Raw genomic sequence first — 18560 nt, 5'->3', positions numbered from 1 at the left:
GAGCAGGAACAATTTTTAAATGATAACAATTAGCTGATTATTCTATCTCATGCTTCTTCTCTTTTGTCCTCAGTCAAGTCATTGGTTATTTATATGCTGGAGTACAGAGTGGCTTCATAACATAAGAATCTAGAACAGTGTTTCTCAAACTTTAAGATGTGTGGTCTTCAACTTCCAGAATTGCCCAGGCAGGTGGCCAAGATTGGGAAATACTAATCTAGAAAGTTCTAGACTGGTTTACAGTCTACTAGATCAGAAAGTTTGGGCTATATTTTATTGAACAAATCACTATTGGTTGACCAGATACAGTAAGATGACTGTATCTACACATAGCACATTTAACTTGATTATTTAATTAATCCATAGTCTGATTTTGCAAATTATGTAAACTAACCATCTGGATTAAATTTGGACAGCACAAGGGGAATTAAAAAATGAATCATGATTAATATTATTTAAATTTAGTGTTTGGTGCAAGTGCGCCCATTTGGTTTTTAGCTGACCCAATTAAGCTGACATCAAGTCATGGTTTAATACATCTCCATGGGTTTGTCTGCAGAATAAACAAATTCAAGCCCCAGCAAACTATGTTATAGTTTATTGTGATGTATGGTTATCAAAATGGAAACCCATTGCAAGAATAATATCGAATCACGCGTGTCTGCTGCTTGCTTGAATGGAGCGCGCGCATGCTTGCCCACTGCTCACGCAAGTGAGGATGTTCGTGTGCATGAATGCTGGCTTGCCATTTCCGCGGCCTGGTTGCAAACCCCTCACAGCCCACAAATTGGGGACCCCTGTGCTAAAAACAGAAAAAGAATAAGAAATAGCAAAGAAGTTATAGGCATGAAATTGGAAAAGGAAAAGGAGATAGAGCTACATCTAAATACATTTAGAGGGAATATAGCTACATCTAAATATATTTAAATAGAGGCAAGAGGAAGATCAAAGAAATCAAAATGGCGGGTGCAAATATGTGACTGAATATCTGCTGTCTATAAATGCCTCTGAGTTTAAGCCAACATCCTTCACTATACCTCCATTATCACATCCGTCGGCCTTCCTTACCTCCATTATATCCATACACTGCTTTTCTTTATCAAACTTTCTCTTTTTGAGGTTCTCCTCAACTCCATCCAACCTTGAATTCTTGAGCCTTTCTGTTCCTCTCAACTCATACAATGCACCTTAATTTCTTTTCCAATGTGATCCTTGTTCATTCTCTCTATATTACCAAACCATCACAACATATTCATTTTGCACTGGCCATTCTCTTTTTGTACTTAATCCACGTGAATTCAGCGCTCACTCGTTCTTGACCTTATCTCTTTTTCACATGTACTTCTTAAAAATCCCACGCTAACTGCATTTACCTTGCTGAAATGGTCTTGTTTCTCTCTTCCTATAATGGCTTGATAAAGGGGAAGATACCATATACGTTGTTGTTTATCGTTTCCTGGTCTGAGTGCCAGGCTCTGGTTTTAACTTTTGCCGCTGAAGGCATTGTAGGGGCTGGCCATCCAATGATAGATTTCTCTTGTTATGTGACTGCTCTTTCATCTCTGCAGGAAAGATCTTCCACAGATACCATCAATTAACAGTTCTGTTTGATGGGCTCCGCTGAAAGCATGCTCACTCTGCTACCCCCTGCTGTAGAATACACCCACTTGGCTGCGTCTGCACAACACACTTAACTGGGTCTGTAACCAACTTATTGGTTGCATTCACACAACATGTTAATCTTGGCAATTTCCACCCGGATTATTTTCCCCCCCTGGTTTAGCATTCTGCATGCATCCTGGCCATCAAGTTTGTCTGAAACGGTATAGGGTTTCCTGCCTGAGCAGAGGATTGGATTAGAAGGCCTCCAAGGTCCCTTCCACCTCTGTTATTCTGTTCTGTTCTGTTCTTAACTACATGTACTTTATTTATTTGTAACTCAGATGAGTGAATAAGTATTAGGTTAAGCCCTGTACAAACAAACTCACTGTAGAGTTCTCTTGTAGTTATTTGGAATTGTGCTTTTGAAACTAGGTTTCAGTGGTTTTCGTATTTTTAAGATAACATGTTATGAAACAAATGGCAGGCTTTAATGCTTTGTGATGTAGCAACAGCAATTGCCGGTAGTGTTCACAGTCATCCCAAGAGTTAACTCTAGGGGTTCCATCCACACACAACGTGGGGAAGCTCAGTTAGAATTCATCTTGGTTAGGTTCTCTTTAGAGTGTCGTGTGAATTCAGCCTCTTTTGCTAGTTTGTAGTTGGGTGTTTTTCACAAGTCCAAAAAAATGGGTTAATTCAGTACGGCTGCTGAATGCAGTGCAATGTTTATTTCTAAATCTGGTAAATCTTTGAAAGCCTCTTATGTACAGAACTGGGTAGGGTTCTGGATGCCTGTCCTAAATGGTCCATTCAGGGAAAGTAATGCAAATTATATTTTCTGGCTGCAAGGTTTGTTCCTAACAAACATAAACTTGTACCTTAGGTCAAGGGTAGGCAACCTTGGCTCATTTATGACTCGTGGACTTCAACTCCCAGAATTCCTGAGCCAGCATAGCTCAGCATGGAAACCTCTCCATTTCTCCTCAGCACGGCTGGCTCAGGAATTCTGGGAGATGAAGTCCACGAGTCATAAAAGAGCCAAGGTTGCCTACCCCTGGCCTAGGCCTAGGCCGCTCTATGACTCGTGGACTTCAACTCCCAGAATTCCTGAGCCAGCATTGCTCAGTTTGGAAACCTCTCCATTTCTCCTCAGCATGGCTGGCTCAGGAATTCTGGGAGTTGAAGTCCACGAGTCATAAAAGAGCCAAAGTTGCCTACCCCTGCCTTACCTGGACCAGGTCATTGAAGGCCCCCCCCACCTCAAGCCCAGGGGCAGATCCAGGGGATGATTTGGTAACTGGGAAATATTTTACCCTATTTTCTATTTCATGTTTTTTAATCATACTTTTGGAAATAGAGATATTTGGTTTCTTCTCTGCCTGTCCAGCCGATGTTTCAGGACTCAGATAAAAGAGAGGCCGGAATATTATCTTTATTTTTTAAAAAAAAAAATCAATTTGTTTTTAAGATGTTTTTTCCTCCCTAAGAAAAAGATGCCCAACTTGACCTAGTAGTGCCTTGGTCATCTGCCTCTTTCACCTTGATGGACAACACTCACACGCACACACACACACACACACACACCCTCAATTGTTCCTAGATATTTGCTGTTGGCTGAAAAAAAAGTCCAGCTTTCCAACTCAGGCAGAGCAAAGGGACAGTTTCTTTTCATTCTGGGTTCTCCTCCTCCTCCTCCTCCTTTTTTTTCTACTACATTTCTGAGCTCCACTGCACCTGGTTTGTGCTTTGCGGTAAGGCGTGGGGGCCCTGTGGTTTCCGGTTGCTGTTGTGCACTCCTTGTCTCTCAATGCTGGGGCTGTTGCACAATCTCACACCATACTTTCAGAGGCTGGTGTACCCACCCACCCACCTCTCTCCTGAGATTCCCTGGAAAGGGCAAAGAATGGAGCGCCCTCAAACTCAAGAGGAGCCGTGAGCCTACAAGTAAGAGTTCTTCTGAAAGATCATTGTGGCAGCTGGAATGCAGGGTGAGGGGCCTGTTCATGGGAGGAGGATGGAGAGCAGATAGTGCTTTGGAGGTAAGGAGGCAGGACTTCAGGTTTCATGTAGGACAGAGGTGCACAAGCCCCAGGACTCTATGTAGCGCCGAACCCCTCCAGAAGTCGCCACTGAATTGCAGATTTCAATTTGACAGATGCTTTCTTTAAATACTTGGCTTGGAACTATAATTAAAACAGATTTATTTGGGGACTGATGTTACCTACAACATCATCCTACTCAATCAATCAATCAATCAATCAATAAGAATAGGGCTGCAAGGGACCTTGGGAGTCTTCTAGTCCAGCCCCCTGCTCAAGCAAGAGATCCTAGATCATTTCAGACAAGTGACTGTCCAGTCTTTTCTTTAAAGCCTCTAGTGATGAAGAACCTACAACTTCTGGAGGTGAGCCGTTCCACTGATTGATTGTTCTCATTGCCAGGACATTTCTCCTTAGTTCTAGGCTGCTTCTCTCCTTGGTTAGTTTCCATCCTTTGCTTCTTGTCTTGTCTTCTGGTGCTTTGGAAAATAAGTTGACCGTCTCTTCTTGGTGGCAGCCTCTCAAATACTGGAACACTAGTATCATATCACCCTTAGTCCTTCTTTTCTCTAGACTAAACATAAGGGGATCTAGCCCCCAGCATATCATGTCCAGGCCAAGGTTATGCACCCTTGATCTTGAATAAGCCTTGCCCAGATGCAGTGAACTACAGTCTGTCATCCTTGCCCAGGCTGGCAGGAAGCGACGGGGGGGGGGGAGTTTGTGGTCCAGCTGATTTAGAGAGGACCAGGTTGGGAAAGGTGAATGGAGACTCAGATGTGGGGCTAGTTCCTGGCTCAATTAGGGGTAACAAGCTTGTTGGGTGGGGAGAGCTCTTTTGTTGTTTCTTGCCCAATCTCAATCCATTGCCCAATTCTGTGGGTTTGTGGTTTAGGGCTGTTTAAGTACAAGGGGACTGGCTTCTCTATGGGTTGGGAAACTCTGCCACTCATTGCTTGCCATGGAGAAAAGTGCGCAGGAGAGACAGTGTGTGGGCAACATGGCCAAAATCAAGCTACTGTACTTGATTTTAATTATACAGCATAATGCTACAATGCAACCAGACTCAGTTTTTTAAATGCTTGTCCTACACCCCACCCCACCCCCCAACTCCTGTTTCTCAATACAGGTCACCATTGTGTTAGGAAGGTGCTTGTGAGCACCAAGGGGTGTGTGTGAGGATATCTTGCTTGTTTTGTGGGTAAATATCTCAAGATCTCCCATTGGAAGCACCACAATTCAGTTGGGTGTTGGATAGGCATAGCCAGCACACTTTCCCTCCCACGTTATGATTCTGATCCAATCCTCTTCTCCTTGCTGGTGTTTGTTAAGCTCACCTCTCCTACTCTTAAGCACAGCGTGTAGATATAACTGTAGAGTTGGTCAACTTAGTTCCTTCTAGAGCTTTGTTGAATTCTAGCTCTCCCTCCCTTGAACTTGCATGGCTGGTTGAGAGTGGTGGTCCAACAGCTTAGGAAGAGCTCTCTGTAACTCTTTGAATGTTCTTCTTTCAGCATCCTAGGTAAACAGCCTTGGCTCTCAGGAATAATAAACCTGGGTTAGCAGGCGTTTGACGCAGTGAGAAAATTAGGCTTTTCTGTCTTAGGGCAGGCCTTGGAGGAAGTCACGGTGTCTCCTGTGAAGATTGATTGGAGTTGGGAGGACTAGCTTGCTTGGAAGATTTGGTGAACTGTATTTTGTTCCTGAGAGATAAACACCCCTCACTTCCTCTCACGACCTTTTTTTCTGTCTCTGAAATTTGGCCACCTGGTCACCCCTCCGGGATTGCAAAGTCGTGATATACACACTCTCTCCCTCTCCTTCTCTCTCTCTCTCTCTCTCTCTGTCTCTTTCACACACACAGACACACACATTGGCTGTGCTGACATGGAAAATCCGTCTGCCTCTGTCCCCCTCGCCCCCCCTCAAAAACACAGAAAAAGTCACGAAACTTGCTCCTTCATTCAACCAATGGGAGCAAAGAAGTACAAGGATATGAATACAGAGGGAAAAGTTGGGTGGGTGGGGGGAATGGTAGAGACCCCTGGCAAGGGATAAGCACTGGTCAATACTTGTACGAGGAAAGCAGCATAAAGCCACTTGGTCAGAGATACACCTAGGTGTAACTATTCTTCTCCCAACTTCTCCCAATTCCAAGGAGCAGAAGATATTTTGTGCCACTCAATCTTTGGGATTTGTTTACCCGCAAGAAATTTCTCCATACCAGCCATCCCATAAGAGACCACTGCAAAGCGGTGAGTAAAATCAGGGGCTGAGGCAACAATTGTGTTGGAGTGATGTGTCTGTGAGTGTGTGAAAGTTAATGCAAAAATATGTTGGTTGGACGCAACCAATGCCAGACTTAATATCTAGTATCTGCAGTCTGATATACGATAAAGTCTATTTAATTTAGCCTTTCTTAGCCAGGAACCCAAAGAAATGTTGAGACTGCAAACATCTGGAACATCATGGCCAAAGGAATTCTGGGAGTTGCCAACATGTTTTGGATGATGCTGAATTGGGAAAATCTGATTCAGTTCATTCTTTTCACTAGAGGTTAGGTGGGTCCCCCCCCCCCAAATTCTACCCAATGCCACCTACGGCTTGTTTCTAGCTGGTTTTAACTATTGAATTTAGTTACAGAATAAATCCATTTTCGGGAAGGGTATGATTAGATATATAACATTTCATTTATATTTCTGTGTTATAAATTTCCATTTTATATATACACATAAGAATCTTCAATAGTTCACAAAACAGTTTTACATAACCGAATAGCATATTTATGTATTTGTGTACAAATCTGAATGTATGTATAGATAAAATATTTTATTAATGAAGGCAAATATACATGTCCCTGGATCCTGCAAAATATTTATATCTAACCGATAATTTAAAAAAATATTTTTAGTTTTATATACCTGAGTATCATATGTATCTACATATATGCGTGTGTTAGATAAGAATTTGCAATGTTTCATTAGTTAGTTTTACATAAGTGAACAATTTATATCATTAAAAAATCAGGTCATTATTAAAACCCGGTTAGCATGGAAATAACAACGGCAACAATCAGCACAGTTTAAATCAGAAGGCATGATAAGGAATTACAGTAATTTCTGTCCATAGTGAACGACTGATTATTTAACAGATGATGGAAAGTTGGACTACTAAGAGCTCACGTTAAGAGAAACCCGCGTTATGAATGCAGTCTAACATTATTATACAGTTGTAAATAATTGAAACGTTGTTCATGATGTTTTGAAGGCAGGCGAGAGCATTTATTTATTTTCAGAAATGACACTCGGAGACAGATGGGGGCTATAGTCCTGGTTTGGGGTGGGCAGTCTTAATCATGTCTCTCTCCTAATCATTCCACCTTGAGGGATGAACATGGACCATCTACCTGCTCTCCTGGCTGGGAGTCAAGCAGGACGAGAGATGGTCTTGCAGGAAGTGAGGTGGGGATTATATTTGCCTCTCTCCATGAATTGCAGATATGGAGTCTGGGCCAGAAAGTTGGAGGGATAACCCGGTACAAATGGTCCCTGCTGGAGCAGAGATTGAAGGAACAGGTAAGAGAGGCTTTTAATTTGTTTTGGGAAATGAAACAACCATTTTGTCTTGTTTTTGACAGGCCACTAAGTTGGCCTTGGCAACTGCCTGCACCTCTATTCCGAACAGAGGAAACCGGTAGAGCGTGTCTTCTTCTTGCCAAATCCTTCCCCAGATGTGGCCACCTGTTTGTGAATAGATGTGTAACTGGAAAGCCAGGGGTGTCTGCGTATGCTCCACTCTGGGACACCTGACCACGAAGGATGAAGGAGGAGAGCTGAGAATGGAAAAGTCATCAATTTTTGTAGCGGCCGCCCAACTGGGTCTTCTATAGGATTGCAACCGTGGGGGGGGGGGGGAAGGGTGTTTCTCTAAAGCTCATGGCCTGATTTGGTGCATTTAAAAACTTGGTCCTTGGCTGGCTTCTTCTCACCTCAAATTTGGACCCCTTCTGCTCACTTTTTGGAGAGTTGATAAAAGATTGGCAGTCAGATGGCTCACTCTTTTAGCCAGATTTCTGTCCAATATGGCATTTGGCTAGAAAGTGAAAGAAAAGGTAGAGATTCATTAGAGCTGAGCTCAGCTCCTGTTGATTACATCCATAGGATCTTTCTGACAACAAGATGGAAAAAGGGTTGTCCTGCCTTCTTCTTGGGTGGTAGTTTGCTTACATATAGTCCTCAGCTCAAAACAGTTCATTTAATGACCATTCAGAGTTACAACGGCACTGAAAAAGTGACTTATGACCGTTTTTCACACTTAAGACTGTTGCGGCATCCCCAAGGTCAGGTGATTAAAATTCAGACGTGTGGCCGTTGACTCATATTTATGATGGTGGCAGTGTCCTGGGGTCATGTGATCACATTTTGTGTCCTTCTGACAAACAAAGTCGATGGGGAAGCCAGATGCATTTAGCAACCGTGCTACTAACTGAACAACTACGGCGATTTACTTAGACAAGTGTGGCAAGAAAGGCCGTAAAATGAAGCAAAATTCACTTAACAAATGTTTCACTTAGCAACAGAAATTTTGGCCTCAGTTGTGATCGTAAGTTGAGGACTGCCTGTATTCGGTCGTTCATTTATTTGAAACCTGACATTTTCTGGTGGTGTCCCATCCCAATCAGGGCTGATCCTGCTTAGATTGTTGTTTTAAAGATCTACCAAGGTTGCCAGATCTACCGATTTGCTGTGGCATCGGCTTCAAAGAAATAAACATTATTTCATGTTTGTGTCCTGCACGAATAATCGGGCCACAAATACAGAGAGAGCAGCGGGCTGTGGCTATCTCAACCCACCGATCAGCCCAGGCTAATTCCAGCAATGGGTCTGGGTGCACAGTGAAGAATATGGACACCTCTTACATTCTGTTTTCTCTCTTTACATTCCACAAGACTTTTTGGAAGAATACAGGAAGATTTTCCAAGATGATTTTGGTGACGTAGGTTCCTGGTTTCTACCAGAACATGAAATGGTGCAGGAGCTGCCAAGCTGGACTGGGGGAAGTTACCTTGCTGAACTGGAAGGTTTTGAGAAGGCAATGGCATGCCATGAATCGTTTGGCTTAAAAGGTAAATAGCATTCCGGGCAGTAGAGGAAGTTGGGATGTAGTCATAGCATCAGAATCCCAAATTATTTATCCCAACCGGTGCTCTATCAGAATTCCTTCTTAATTTGAAGAGGGTGCATGAATCTGCATTTCTCCTCTCCCCTTTCCATCCCTTGAATCCATTACAGTTATGAAAGTTCAAGCAGGAATTATTTTATTTTCTCTTTTCTAAGACTTTATTTTAGACATGTAAAGAAAATCTGAAAGGAAGGGATTAAACAAAATTAAGAATAGTGTGGAGGCAGATTCATGGAGATTTGAATTTAAATTGTACTAAACATTCTCTTTAAATATAAAGCAGTATTCTAATTTTGATAGGAATATGACTGTTGGATATTCTATTTCAAATATATTTTATTAAATGTCTACAAAAATTATGTTACTCCTTTCCTATTCTTTTTTTATTCTTGGCACTTTTTCTCTCCTTATTTTTAGCAATCATGAAGAGTTGTCATCAAGTCCCCAAATTAAAAGTTCATTTTTTTCCCTTTTCAAGAGAGAAGTTCAAAAGTGGTCTCCAAAGTTTTCTTCTCTTTAATCAAGGTTTTTAGTTTCACCATTTCAGCCAGCTCCATTAATCTCACCATCCATTCTTCCACTGTGAGAATCCACACCTCCTTCTATCTCTGTGCTTGCAAAGGTCTCACTGCTTTGATCGTATATAGAAATAAAGTCTCTGGTTTTTTCACAAGCTGCTTATCCATCAATTTTCAAGAAATTATGTATTAACAACCCTAGGTATCACTTTAGCAGTAGAATTATAAACAGCAGTTAATGCATCATCCCTAACACCACATACCGTCACTGCAAGAATAAACATTAATGGAATTATCTCCCTTCTTTTTGAGGCTTTCCTGAGTACACCAAGACCATCATGGAATTGAAGCAAGTTTCTTCTGATCCAGACTACAGAGAACCATACCATGGTGGTGAGTTTGGGCTGATACTTGGAAGGAGAGAGAGGAAAGAAAGCTTGTGGCACTAAGTGCAGGGGTAGGCAACCTTGGCTCTTTTATGACTCGTGGACTTCAACTCCCAGAATTCCTGAGCCAGCCGTGCTGAGGAGAAATGGAGAGGTTTCCATGCTGAGCTATGCTGGCTCAGGAATTCTGGGAGTTGAAGTCCACGAGTCATAAATGAGCCAAGGTTGCCTATCCCTGCACTAAGGAAATACTTAGTGGGAAATTATTATTATTATTATTATTATTATTATTATTATTATTATTATTATTATTATTATTAATAATAATAATAATAATAATGATGATGATGATGATGTTGGAAGGGACCTTGGAAGTCATCTAGTCCAACCCGCTGCTCAGGCAGGAAACCCTATACCATTTCAGACAAATGGCCGTCCAGTCTCTTCTTGAAAACTTCCAGTGTTGGAGCATTCACAGCTTCTGGAGGCAGGTTGTTCTTCTGATTAATTGTTCTGTCAGAAAATTTCTCCTTAGTTCTAGGCTGCTTCTCTCTTTGGTTAGTTTCCATCCATGGCTTCTTGTCCTGCCTTCAGGTGCTTTGGAGAATAGCTTGACTCCCTCTTCTTTGTGGCAGCCCCTGAGATATTGGAACACTGCTATCCTGTCACCCCTCACCCTTCTCTTCATTAAACTACACATACCCAATTCCAGCAACCGTTCCCTATATGTTTTAGCCTCCAGTCCCCCAATCATCTTTGTTGCTCTTCTCTGCACTCCCTCTAGAGTCTCAAAATCTTCTTTACATCATGGTGAAGAAGAATTGTGGGGCTTAAACTCTCATAACTATCAAATCCTCATTTGACGGGAAATGAGGATTAACAGATTCATTTATTTATTAAATACATTTAAAGTGGCTGCTGAACTCACACATAATGACTCAAACCTTACCGAATGTTGATTCAAACTTCAATATTTGGAAAATTTAAAGCAAAATAGATGCTCAGTTTTGACTCATTTTTTTTGTAGCTTCTAATTTCTGCCGTGATTCTTGATATTTATCCTTTGCTTCAAGCTTAACCATGATTTTTAGCCCTCTAGGCTAAAATATTCAACCATTTATTAATATTGCAGCTTAAAATTATAAACTTCTTGAGATTTTAGACCCCCTTTTTGCGCTTTTCTTTTATGTTCTTGATCTGTTTTCTATTTTGCATTTGTGTGTATGTTTTCTTTGAAAACAAAAAAAAAGAATCACATCAAAACAAAAAGTTTTAATTTTTTGTTTATTAAACTGCAGAACCTTAAAGGGTCCCAAAGAGTGAAAAATAAAAATATAAAAGGCAAAATAAAGAAATAGATCAAAGTAAAAATGCTGCAGTAAAGAATTTGATGACACAATCTGTCTTTCATTACCTAAATATTAAGTCCAGTTGTTTTTTGAACAGAACCTTTGGAACACATAAATATTTATGCTATACTTTTAATATTTAATCATAAACATTTGGGCATGTTTGCTCATATCTGTTTAAATAATTTCATCTGTGGTTTTTTTTAAATTTAGCTTCTTTCCTTATTTTCTTTGGAAGCCGTATGGCAGATATCTAAATTTGCCTTGCTAGTAACGTGACTTATACGGGGGATTCATTCCTGCTTAAATTTGGTCCTATGATAACTCTATACTGTAGCTTAGCCATCGCTACATGTTCAGTGAAGGTGAAAAATTTCTTTAGGCTCATCAGTATACCTTTCAATGAATCCTTTTAAAAATGGTACAGCCAGTGCTTTTTTTGTAAAAGAAAAAGGTGCCGGAACTCACACACGTCATACAACCCACCTTGCCTACCCTACAAGGTTCCATCCAAAAAAGGTGCCGGAACTCCGTTCTGAGCATTCTATGAGAAAAAAAGCCCTGGGTACAGCTAAGAAAGAATACCTTACATGTACCTATTTAAAGGGAAGTGAGATGAGCTATGTCACAAGTCCTTATGGGTATTTCTCAGTACATGAACGCAATGACTTGGCTAGATGGCTAAGTACATACATACGTGTGTTGGGATGATTAAACAAAGCTACTCTCCCCTTATTATCCCCTTTTTTTAAAAAAAATATATTCCATGGACTCCTATTTGAAATTAGTTAAATTGATGGTGGCTTTGCAGCAAGACAGAGCAAGACGCGGCATAACAGCACAATAAAAACCAGCTCTTTCTTTCAGCTGAGACAATTTGGAGTTAAAGGAACAAGAGGAAGTGAAGGTTTAAAAAACTTTGCTGAAATGTTGTAAGGCTGCCAGTTATTAGCCTTCCCCAAAACTGTTCCCCTTTAGAAGGGCTAGGCTATGACTCCCATGGTTCCCTGCCAACGCAACTCTCTGGGAATTATGGGAGTTGCCATGTTGCTGTGGTGGTGCAGTGGTTAGAATGCAGTACTGCAGGCTAACTCAGTTCGATTCTGACTGGCCCAAGGTTGACTCAGCCTTCCATCCTTCTGAGGTCAGTAAAATGAAGAGCCAAATTGTTGGGAGCAAAATGCTGCCTCTGTAAACCACTTTAAAAAAGCTGTAAAGCAGGATTCCCCAACCTTGGCAACTTTAAGACCTGTGGACTTCAACTCCCAGAATTCCCCAGCCAGCATGCCTGGCTGGGGAATTCTGGGAGTTGAAGTCCACAGTTCTTAAAGTTGCCAAGATTGGGGACCCCTGCTGTAAAGCACTGTGAAGCGATATATAAGTCTAAGTGCTATTGCTAAATGCTATATATCTGAAATGTGGATGAGGATTGGAGGAATAATAACTACTACCGTACTACAACAGGAGTATTATAGGTATAGCATAAAAGGCAATTTTCATTATACATGGATGAGAATTCTTTTGAAGTTTCCCAGACAAGGCACTTATTAGAAATCTCCAGGACTCATTGATCAGAGCATCGGAAAGTTGTACAGTTGGAATAGGCTACGAGATCATCTAGTCCAACCTTCTGCAATGTGTAGGAGAACCAGTTAAACCATTCATGAGTGTTGATTGTCCATTTTCTTCAAACTTTCTAGAGGTGGACAACCCATAGCCTCAATAAGTAAATTGGTCCTCAGATCTGTACAGATCTTACCATCGTTCTGCTTAAATTTTCCCTTACATTTGTTGGGGTGAGTCAAATGGTGGCTGGCATCCTAAGCCCAACGGATCAAACCACAATCCAGCTTGAAGTCTTATGCACATTCTATCATGGTTCATAAATCCCGGCTTATGGCTGAATGCGGCGCGTGAATCCAGGCAATTGTGACTCAGACAAACCCTAGTCAAGCGCTTAATAAATATGTGCTCTGTTTTCTCCCTGTGTAGAGGACACAGGGACTGGCCTTGAAGGTGACATGGTCTGTAAGAATAACCTACAGACGGGGGAAAGAGTTGCTACCAAGCCAGTGTGAGAGAAGTGCAGTTTGAGCCTGAAAATATCAAGAAAATAATATGAGAAAAGTTTCTCAGATCAGCCCCTCTCTAATTCACACAAAAATAAAAGGAGGGAGGAGGAAGAACATTCAGACTTGCAAGACTCTGTTACTAGAGCTGTTTCAAAGTAATCATGATCTATACAGCATTGGTTTCTTAATCTGGTCTACCTTGTTGGGCTGGCACACCTGTACCCCAACATCTGTTTAGGAGAGAGGTAAAAAGACCCTGAATTCCTTCAAGGTCTTTTGACTCTTAGGACCAGAAGCTGTTCTCCTCAGAGACTGCAGCCTGAGGATGTTTACAACCTGGAATTTTTGCCTCCAGTAGGCACCTATGATTATAGGTAGACACCAGGGGAGAAAAGTGACAGGACTACCATTCTCCCATGATTCTGACGACACCTGTGCCTTTTATCTCCCGCAGCTTCTAGAACGGTGCTCCAACAAGACAGTGTACCCCACAGTTTTGAGGGCTCCAGCTGCCCCCCACCAGTTCCTCAGCCTTGGTTTGTTCTCTATCCTGATTCTCCTGGAGAACAGGTGTCTTCTGCTCAGCTTCCTCTGGGAGACCACCAAGAGCAGCCGAAGGAAGGTACAATCTCCCATTTGCATGTCTTTGTATGAATCCTGTCCTCCAAACTATCCTCCGTGACAGTTCATGATTTTTAAAAATTCATTTTCAACATGCTTTAGATGGTGTTTCACCATCTTTGGCGGTGTTTCACAGCTTGCATTATCATTGCTAGGTAGCTGAAGGGGCTATTTGATTTTTGGGGTTTGTTTTTTTAAAAAAACAACAACAACATGATTTTGTGAGCGTGCATGTACGTATGTCACTCTTTCACATCTTAACCTAAAAAGAGTTCCATGAGAAATTTCTGGGATTTAATGACAGCATAAGAAGGCCCTATCATTTGCTCATCGCAGAATCTTAGAGCAGTGTTTCTCAACCTCAGGAATTTTACGATGGATGGACTTCAACTCCCAGAATTCCTCAACCAGCAGTGCAACATCCCTTGGCCAAGTCATCACTAAAGCAGATGCCAGAATTCTGCATCTCCCCATCGAGACTTATCCTTTGAAAACCCAAAGCAAATGCAATTCCTTTTTCACCATGTGGAATGTGAATGATGAAAACAAAATTAGCATAATGCTAATTTCGAGTAAGACATCCTGCTTCTCCTCAACACTGTGCTCACTCAATGTGTTTAACTTTAAACCAGATTAAGGGAGCGCAGTTGGTGTGGTTCATAATATTCTCTGTCTCAACCTCTGAACCATATGATGGCCTAGTGTGGTGGCTGAATTCACTCAAGATGCTAAGGCAGTAGTGGCTGAGCTCCATCAATGTACACTGAACCCCCAAGTTCCCCACCTCATGCTTATTAATGTGTTTTAATGCAAGAATTAGGCCAACACAGTTTCTAGCAAAGATTTCTGACTTCTAATCAGAATACTATAATTTGGTCTAGAGGTTAAGGAACCAGACTAAGAACCAGGAGACTGTGAGTTCTAGTCCTGCCTTATGCGTGAAAGCTGGCTGGGTGACTTCGGGCCAGTCAGATGGAGTTCTATGAATTCTACAATAATCTGAATCATAAACCAACCAGCCAACCAACCATGTGCTGCTTTAAAGCAAACTTAGCTACATTTGTACCAAATGCTATTGGGCCTTTAAGGAACTGGTTAAAGGGATTGTGTGAATGCAAGCAGTGTGTGTGTGGTTCTTGTCCTTCTGTAAGATTTTGATCACTAGCTTTCATGCTAACTTCCCTGATTCTCTTCATCCATTGCCGTTATCTCTAGAACATTGGATTGAGTCCCTTGGTCCCGATTCAGGCAGCCAATCCAGTGCCTTGGACAGCGATTCTTGTCAATGTGATTCACCAATCAGGAGCCAGAAAAAAAGGGAACGCAGAGACCAGGCTGATAGCAGGAACACCAATACTTTACCTAGAGATCGGGCAGGTAAGGTTTATTTTATTTTATTTTATTTTATTTTTCACAGTTCCTTTAATATACCACAAACTAACCAATGAAATTTAAACATTTTTTCAGGTATTTAACATTTGTTATATCAGTAATGCTGTAGGTATTATATATCGCCATACATAAATACATACACGTAAGTTTGGGTGCTGCTCGTCCATTTCCCCTTTCACTGTATCCACCCTCCTTCTCTCTCTTCCCTCTTCTCTCCTTTCTTTCTCCCTTTCTCCTTTCTTTCCTACTTCCCTCTTCTTCCTCTCCTCTCCTCTTTCCCTCACCACTCCCCTCCCGTTTCTCCCCACCTCTCCTCCTCTTTCCCTCCAACCTTCCTACTTCCTTCCCCCTCCTCTACTCTCTTCCCTCTCTCCTCTCCTTTCTTCCCTCCCATTCCTCTTCCGATACAATTCAGGGATGATGTCCGAGCAGCTCCTCGGGCAGGTAAGGTTGAGGTCGGAGAATATCAGAAACCTAATAATGTGCTGACACTAAATGTTATGTATGCAGGCATCTGCATAGCAACAGCCCTCAGGGGGCGTTGGCCTGGACAGTTTCGGCAGGAAACCTAGGGCCAACCCCATTGGCTGTTAGCTTACCTGGCCAGGTATATAAGGAGGCCAGGTAGCCCTCATTCCTCAGTTCACTTCCCCTTCCAATAAAGAGCTGAACTCACACACCGGCTGGCGTCTCTCTTGCGTCGGACCCACTACACAATACTAAACTTCCAAGTCTTAAAGGGTCTGGAGTTACACGACTTTTTAAATTCTTTGCCCGGTCATTAAGATCAAATGCAGATAATCCTTTTGTTTTTTTTTTTGCCCCATCAACTGGCAGGTATGATGTGGCTTCTTACTAGCGATTCTAAAACTAGGAAAAGATCTGGGGATCTGCCATTCTATTCCTCTGGCTTTTGGATACAGTCTCTGTAAAATGGTAGCCTACTTTGACAGGAGCTTTTGAATGCAGTGATAAAGGAAGAAAAATATATATATTGAAAGTGGTTGATAGAGCTTGGAAGTGCTACCCATTGCCTAATTTGGGGTGGGGTGAGGAGTAGGTTGCAACAGAATCCTTTGTAGCATTGGAGTAGTTTTGGCTTATGACCAGATTTTCCATTTCTAAGCAAGACGGCTGTTAAGTGAGGAGCAGCTCATTTTATGACCTTTTTTGCCACGTTTATTAAGCAAGTCACTGCAGTTGTTAAGCAGATCTAGCTTCCCCATTGACTTGGCTTGTCAGAAGCCAGCTGGAAAAATCACAAATGGTGATCATACGAACCCTGCGATGCTTGCAACTATCATAAACATGTGCCGGTGGCCAAGCACCCAAAGTTTGATCACATGACCACGAGGGATGCTGCAATGGCCATGAGGACTGGTCACAAGTCACTTTTATCAATGCCGTGGAAGCTTTGAATGGTCACTGAAGAAATAGGTGTAAGTCAAGGACCACCTATATCAGGGGTCTTCAAACTTGGCCCTTTTATGACTTGTGGACTTCAACTCCCAGAATTCCTCAGCCAGGCACTGGCTGAGGAATTCTGGGACCTGAAGTCCACAAGTCATAAAAGGGCCAAGTCTGAAGATCCCTGACCTATATAGTATTTTCAGTTGTTTGCAGAGAAACTCAAGTCATTTAAGCAGACCATCTTTTTTCAAGGTTCTTCAGATTGCTTTTCTTTCTTTCTTTCTTTCTTTCTTTCTTTCTTTCTTTCTTTCTTTCTTTCTTTCTTTCTTTCTTTCTTTCTTTCTTTCTTTCTCTTTCTTTCTTTCTTTCTTTCTTTCTTTCTTTCTTTCTTTCTTTCTTTCTTTCTTTCTTTCTCTTCCTTCCTTCCTTCCTTCCTTCCTTCCTTCCTTCCTTCCTTCCTTCCTTCCTTCCTTCCTTCCCTTTTTTCTTTTCTTTTCTTTTCCTTTTCTTTCTTTCCTCTATTTTTAAGTGGCATGCCTGAAGGCCCTTATTTTTTTTCTGGTTGCAAATAATAGCTGTTTCCCAATCGCCCCTGTTCATCTCCTATTTTTCTGGCAGGGGCCGGGCCAATTCAGTTATGGCGCTTTCTGCTGGAGCTTCTCCAAGATGGCTCCTGCCAAGCCCTCATCCGTTGGACAGGGAACGACTGGGAATTCAAGCTCTGTGACCCACACGAGGTGAGTCCCCCTCGCCCTCCCCTCATTTACACAACCCAGGGTGCCCTTCACTTGTGGCAAAGGATCTCTCAGGAATACATCAACTGGGATTTGGATGGGGACATGGTCCTCAGGATGACATGGTTTCGTGTTTGTTAAATCAAGTGCTTAGTCCCTATGAATGTGCAACAGGAAAAAGGAAGCTGAGCAAATGTATGCACTGCAGCAGGTTTTAGATGTGGGCATGGATGGCTTGCCTTAATGGGTTGCATAAAACTAATTGTGGCTAATCCAACAAATCATGGCCTAGGATTAGGGCAGGGGTAGGCAACCTTGGCTCTTTTATGACTTGTGGACTTCATCTCCCAGAATTCCTGAGCCAGCCATGCTGAGGGCAAATGAAGAGGTTTCCATGCTGAGCCATGCTGGCTCAGGAATTCTGGGAGTTGAAGTCCACGAGTCATAAAAGTGCCAAGGTTGCCTACCCCTGGATTAGGGCGTACAAACAACTCAGGGCTTAACTTGGTCCCTTAGCATCCCAATCCCCTTTATTAAAGACCAGAGGTTTCTCGCCATCATAAAGCAAGCAGTACAGTGAGTTTAATGGACTCCGTTGCCTGTAAACCTCCAGAGAAAGAAATATCACGGCCTCATCTACTGTGGTCCTTCCCCTCCCACTCCCCCAATTTCCATAATGCTCTCTGCTTTAGCCTGAGATGCTGTGCTAGCCACAACAGGCCAAGGCAATGCAGCATGTGTGTATTGTCTGGCCACAAGCCACAACTAGCAACGCTTGAGCAATGACTTGGGATAAAATAGGTTTCTGGTTATCAGTGTCAATGGACTGCCTGCTCATTTCCCCTCTGCCCCCCCTCCCTCTCGTTTCCTGCTAGGTGGCCAGGCGCTGGGGCAAACGCAAGAACAAGCCCCGCATGACGTATGAGAAACTGAGTCGGGGGCTGCGCTATTATTACCACAAGAACATCATTCACAAGACTAGCGGCCAGCGCTACGTCTACCGCTTTGTTTGCGACATCCAGGGTCTCCTGGCTGAATTGGATAAGAAATTGCAGATTTAGCATGCAACCATCTTAAGAGAACCTTTTCTTCATTCCTTACGCACCAAAATCTCAGAAGAGCTCAGAAGAGCTCGCAGGACCGGCTTCCTTGGAGAAGACTCTGCTTCCTTTAAGCTATGTCTAAAACAAGGGTGTGAGAAATGGCTGGCTGTGGGCTGCAGAGTAAGGGGGTGGGCAGACCCTCTCTGGATTGGG

At 42.4% G+C, this 18560-nt stretch overlaps 1 protein-coding gene across 4 annotated transcripts in view; it reads left to right on the top strand.

The window, feature by feature from the left end:
• The window catches only part of ETV2 (ETS variant transcription factor 2), a 20367-nt gene extending 1807 nt beyond the window's left edge, over positions 1-18560 (top strand). For 2 of the 4 annotated variants that reach the window (XM_081335154.1, XM_081335155.1), the window contains exons 2-9: positions 5800-5896; positions 7139-7216; positions 8590-8766; positions 9653-9733; positions 13602-13769; positions 14984-15145; positions 17189-17307; positions 18180-18560. In XM_081335154.1, coding sequence (XP_081191280.1) covers positions 5800-5896; positions 7139-7216; positions 8590-8766; positions 9653-9733; positions 13602-13769; positions 14984-15145; positions 17189-17307; positions 18180-18365 — 1068 coding nt within the window. In that variant the 3' untranslated portion in view covers positions 18366-18560. Of the gene's footprint in view, positions 1-3266; positions 3547-5798; positions 5897-7138; positions 7217-8589; positions 8767-9652; positions 9734-13601; positions 13770-14983; positions 15146-17188; positions 17308-18179 lie in introns of those variants that run through there. The other 2 variants (XM_081335157.1, XM_081335156.1) reach the window with 2 other exon arrangements.

The sequence above is a fragment of the Vipera berus genome (genome assembly GCF_964194415.1).
Source record: "Vipera berus genome assembly, chromosome: 9".
NCBI lineage: Eukaryota > Metazoa > Chordata > Lepidosauria > Squamata > Viperidae > Vipera > Vipera berus.
Note: the sequence above shows the minus strand (reverse complement) of the source record. Positions and strands in the feature narration are given on the sequence as shown.